This window comes from Habropoda laboriosa, unplaced genomic scaffold (assembly GCF_001263275.1).
Source record: "Habropoda laboriosa isolate 0110345459 unplaced genomic scaffold, ASM126327v1 scaffold68, whole genome shotgun sequence".
In the NCBI taxonomy this organism is placed as follows: domain Eukaryota; kingdom Metazoa; phylum Arthropoda; class Insecta; order Hymenoptera; family Apidae; genus Habropoda; species Habropoda laboriosa.
This window is the reverse complement of record NW_017100195.1, coordinates 1,916,057-1,920,622: the sequence shown is the minus strand read 5'-3', so window position 1 is coordinate 1,920,622 and position 4,566 is coordinate 1,916,057. Positions and strand designations below refer to the sequence as shown.

General features: G+C 42.2%; 1 protein-coding gene across 1 annotated transcript in view; it reads right to left on the bottom strand.

The window, feature by feature from the left end:
* Positions 1–187: 187 nt before the first annotated feature.
* Positions 188–4,566, bottom strand: part of LOC108570326 (neural-cadherin-like) — a 24,698-nt gene continuing 20,319 nt past the window's right edge. The window contains exon 9 of the mRNA XM_017932166.1: positions 188–466. Coding sequence (XP_017787655.1) covers positions 188–466 — 279 coding nt within the window. The remainder of the gene's footprint in view (positions 467–4,566) is intronic.

The following is a 4,566-nucleotide window of genomic DNA, read 5'->3' as shown; positions in this document are numbered from 1 at the left end:
AGATCGGCAACACCTCTCGAGTTCGAAAATCGAGCACAATTTAAAAAAAAATAGCGATTCACTCCCATCGCTGACACCTCGACTGATATATACGCTCGCGCGCGTGTTTCCGTGTCTATTTGTATGTGTACGTGTGTGTGTGTGTTAGTGTATAGATGCGGGTGTATGGAATCGTACACAATATCAATTAACGTGCACAAGAACAATACTGCCACGAGATTGCGTGCAGGGCGGGTTCGTGCAGAGCCGCACGGAGCATTAACAGTGTGACAGACCTGGCTTTAACAGACACAACTTTAGCCCCAACGGTCACGTTCTCATTACAGTAGGTCGGCCCATACACTATGTGGTCCCATACGGGCGGATTATTCGCACGGTCCACAACGTCAATCTGAACCTCCACCACTCGCGTCATGGGCTGGTAGCCCTTGTCTTTGGCGATCGCTTCCAGCTTGTACATCTCACGCTACACCAGACCGCGTGTATAACAAACGGGAACAAAAAACAATGGCGTTAGTGTCAGTCGTAATGACTCGTGGCAGTAAGTATTTTTTTTTTTGGGTCTCGGGAGGGAGCGTCGCTCTATAGAGTGTCTCGCTCTCTCTCTCCCCTTTTCCGGATTCTGTCTCTGTCGTCGTGTTTCTCTCTCTCTCGTTTCATCTCTGTCGCCGCCATATTACATCATTTTCGTACACTGGTGTAGCACAAAAATACTGCTCTCTCGGTCTGATCGTCGTGCATACTCGGACAGACTCCCGCCTGTTGGACGAATGCTCTCTCTCTCTCTGGCCGGGTCACAATCTGCTCTCTCGTATAGCCGCTTTACCGCTCTACTTTTTTACATTAGCGATTGCGATATTTACGTTCTAAGCAAAGCGGGACTAGGGCCAGCCGGATAAGCTGAACGTGCTGAACCCCGAGGGGACGACAAATCGCCACCCCCCGAGTAGAAGATCGCCGAATCGCCGATTGCGCCCCGCTTCTGCACCTGCGTGTGTTCTCTCTGTGCTGGACCTCGTGAAGAAGAAAGGAAAAAAAAGACAAACTTTCGCTCCCGTCGAGGGAACCTCGATCTCTCGCTATATCCTCGCCTACCCTATATACGGATCATCGCGCTAAGGACAATCCGGCATCCGGTTTTCCGAACTCGTACACATCTAGGGATGTTTTCCGCTAAAGTCGCCGAAACCGGTTCTCTCGATCGTTCGACAATCTTTCCGTGCTCTCTCGATCATCGTAGAATCGAATATTTTCACATCGTTTCATTGTAATACGTTCTTCTGTAGTCGTTTTCGCAATTGTACATCAAGATTCCCGAAGGCTGTCGTGAAAATCGGCTCCGGCGAATGGTAACAATTAACATAAGTAAGGGAGAGATAGTAGTGGTAATAGTATAGTAATGGTAGTAGTAGTTGTAGTAACAGTAATAGTAGTAGTAGTAGGTAGTAGTAGTAGTAGTAGGAGTGTCCGACCAATCAGCGATCTACCGCGCCGCGCTTGACCATACATGCTTCCTCTCCCGTAAAATACATCATGTACGTATAAAAGTGACACAGGAGAACGTTAGAATGTAACGACAGAAACTGAACGTAGGTACACAGATAGAGAGAAATTAAAGAATACCACAGACTGAGAACGATACGAACCGATAAAAGGTATAGAACGTGAACCTATGAACAAGTTAGACAGGTGAACGTATATACGTGTATGTATATATGTAATAACAGTGATCTTATTGGAGAAAGAAGTGAATCAGACGGAAACGAAGAACAGAAACGCAAAGAAAATGACGAACGAAGAGAGAAAGACAGAAAGGTATAAAAAAAGGGAGTTAGCATTGCATGGCACGGCACGGCATGTCACGTGTCTTGTCTCGGTCATGTCGTGGCATACAAACCTGGCTTTCACCGACGTCACTACAGTACCCACTGTGACATTTTCTTTGATGTGAATGGGGCCGTATACATTCGCATCCCACACAGGTGGTTTATTGTTTCTGTCTACGACGTCTAACTCAACGTCCACGTCTGCGTGCAACACTGACATCCCTCTGTCGGAGGCCCGTACTCGCAGGCGATAGCTGTCACGCTAATGGCAAAACATTGGGCCGTCAACTCACAGGACATTTTTTCGGGACTGTTGTTGGCGGATTTTTTCTTTATACATTTTTTTTTTTTTCGTTAATACTTTCTGCTTTTTTTTTTCTTACACTTTTTTTTACTTCAGCTGTTCCGTTTTCTTTTTTTTTTTTTTTTCGTTTTTTACACATACAATGTAGGTACTTTGCTTTTCGGTTGGCGTTTACGAGAGATATAAGTCACTCGGTGGCGAACGCGGTCGTCGAGGACGACCCGAAGGGTATCTCTTAATCGCAAAACGAAACGAAAGAGATAGAAGAGAGTGAAGGACCATGCAGTCTCGTGGGTATCCGTATTTTTTTTTTTCTCTTTGCTGTTTTTCTTTTTTGGGGGGGGTTCCAGACCTCTTTTTTTTGTTTTTTGTTTTTTTTATATGGAAGAACTCGCTTAGGGGTAATCTTCCGCGCGTCAGCCAATCTGTGATTAACCTGAAAATTTCTGACATTATCGAATCAGTTCAATGGCACTTGACGTTCGTTGAACGATGAATGAACGACAAGTTTTTGCGTGAACGACAATCAGTCTCTGCAGGGAGCTTCAATTGAGGGATACTTACCCGACGCTATTTTTGTGTAATGATAAATATGATACTGATTATGTGATTTTAGTCGCACGGTTCCTTTATGACTAGCTCTAAATAATGGAAAATTTCGAGAATTCTACAACGATGTTCTTGTATGCCGATAACGTTCTTACTTCTTGCGCGATCTCGTTTAAAGAATTAAATACGACTTTTGTCACTATTTGCTGTTTTCTTTGGCGTGAGATCGATAATAATTTCGAAGAGAATCTTCAAATTATCAGCGCGACACGATCTAGCTTTGTTCGAGGCAATCGTACTTTGGAAAAATTTTCTCACTGACGATTATGCAATGTGCATAAGATAATGAAGAAGAAAAGAAGTTTGTTTCGAAGAATAAACGAACGCGTTATCGGCAATAGGTGACAATAAAGAGGTCCTTCACCTGCGGATACACTCGAGACCAGGATAAAAAGAGAAAGCGAACAAAAAGGCGCGGTAACGCGAATGAATATTCTTATTGAAACGAAAAGAAGTAGAACAGAACGAAACTGAACGGAGAAAGAGAGAATCGTACAGATCGCGCAATGGTAATGTACTATTTCGAACGCAAGAACAAAGTAAACAAAGTAGAAAAAAGACAAAAAAAAAAACAATCGATCAAAGACGGAGATAGAGAAAGAGAGAAAGAGAGACGGAGAGACAGAAAGAGAGACAGAAAGAGAGACAGAAAGAGAGAGCGATACAAACAGAAACAGAGTGACGTCTCCGAGTGACAATTAAATATGAATCATAGAATAACAAACAGAGGTGAACGAAACAATCGAAAACGCAAAACAAAGAAAAAAAAGAGAATGATTGATCGAATGTACAATTATGAAATAATTCGAACGGAAATGCGCTCTAGTATTTTTTCTATATATATATATTACAACGAAAACACACGTACTCGTGTCTTTTTTCTTTTCGTTTTCTTTTACTTTCTTTTCGGTCTTTTTCTTGCGCCGGTATAACAATTCGATCTCTATCGTGTTATACCCATTCATGGTGTTCTCGATGCAAAGTGTGAAACACAAGAATGTAGTTCCTACTTACTGGAAAACAGCCCTTTTTTTTGTCATCATCAAATCCGAAGAAAGTAAATGGTGCAATGAACACAAACATAAACAATAAGAAATTCAAATTAGTTCTTTTACGAAATCAACCAATGCAGGCATTTGCATGCAAGCAAGAATGCGTTTAAAGAGGCATCAGGAGGAGTAGGGTGATGTGAGAAAGAAAGAAATAGCCAGATCGAGAGAGAGAAAGAGAGAGAGAAGAAATAGACTGAGAAAGAGAAAAGAGTGAGAGAGAGAGAAAGAGAGAGAGAGAGAAGAAATAGACTGAGAAAGAGAAGAGAGAGACAGAGAGAGAGAGTAACAGAGATAGAAATAGAGAGAGCTCGAGGTACGGAAGGGGTGGATATGAAGGGTGACCGGAGTTACAGAGAGAAGGAAAAAAAATTATGACGACCCCTCGTCTGAATCTTTCGTTTTAACGACACTCAAAAACCGATGGACGTTTTTACCGTGTATTTTTATGTTATTTTACTTTTTTTTTTTTTTGTTTGTTACGTTGCCTCGTCGAGTGTGTTTATAGATCTGCATTATTCCGTTTGTTTTTTTTTTGTCTGTTTCGTTACGACAGTGGTATGCCGCCCCAATCACAGAAGAAAAAATGTCACACCACGGACAGATTTCTTACGGTTTTATATACTCGTTATTGCGCTCTCGGCAAAAAATGTCTCTCATTGCTTTTTTCCGGTATTTTTTTTTTTACTTTTTTTTTATATATACATATTTTGGCTCATTGTCAGTCACGTCGTGGTTTGCGGGGAGAACAGAGGGACGAAAGTCGGGATGCGTCAGG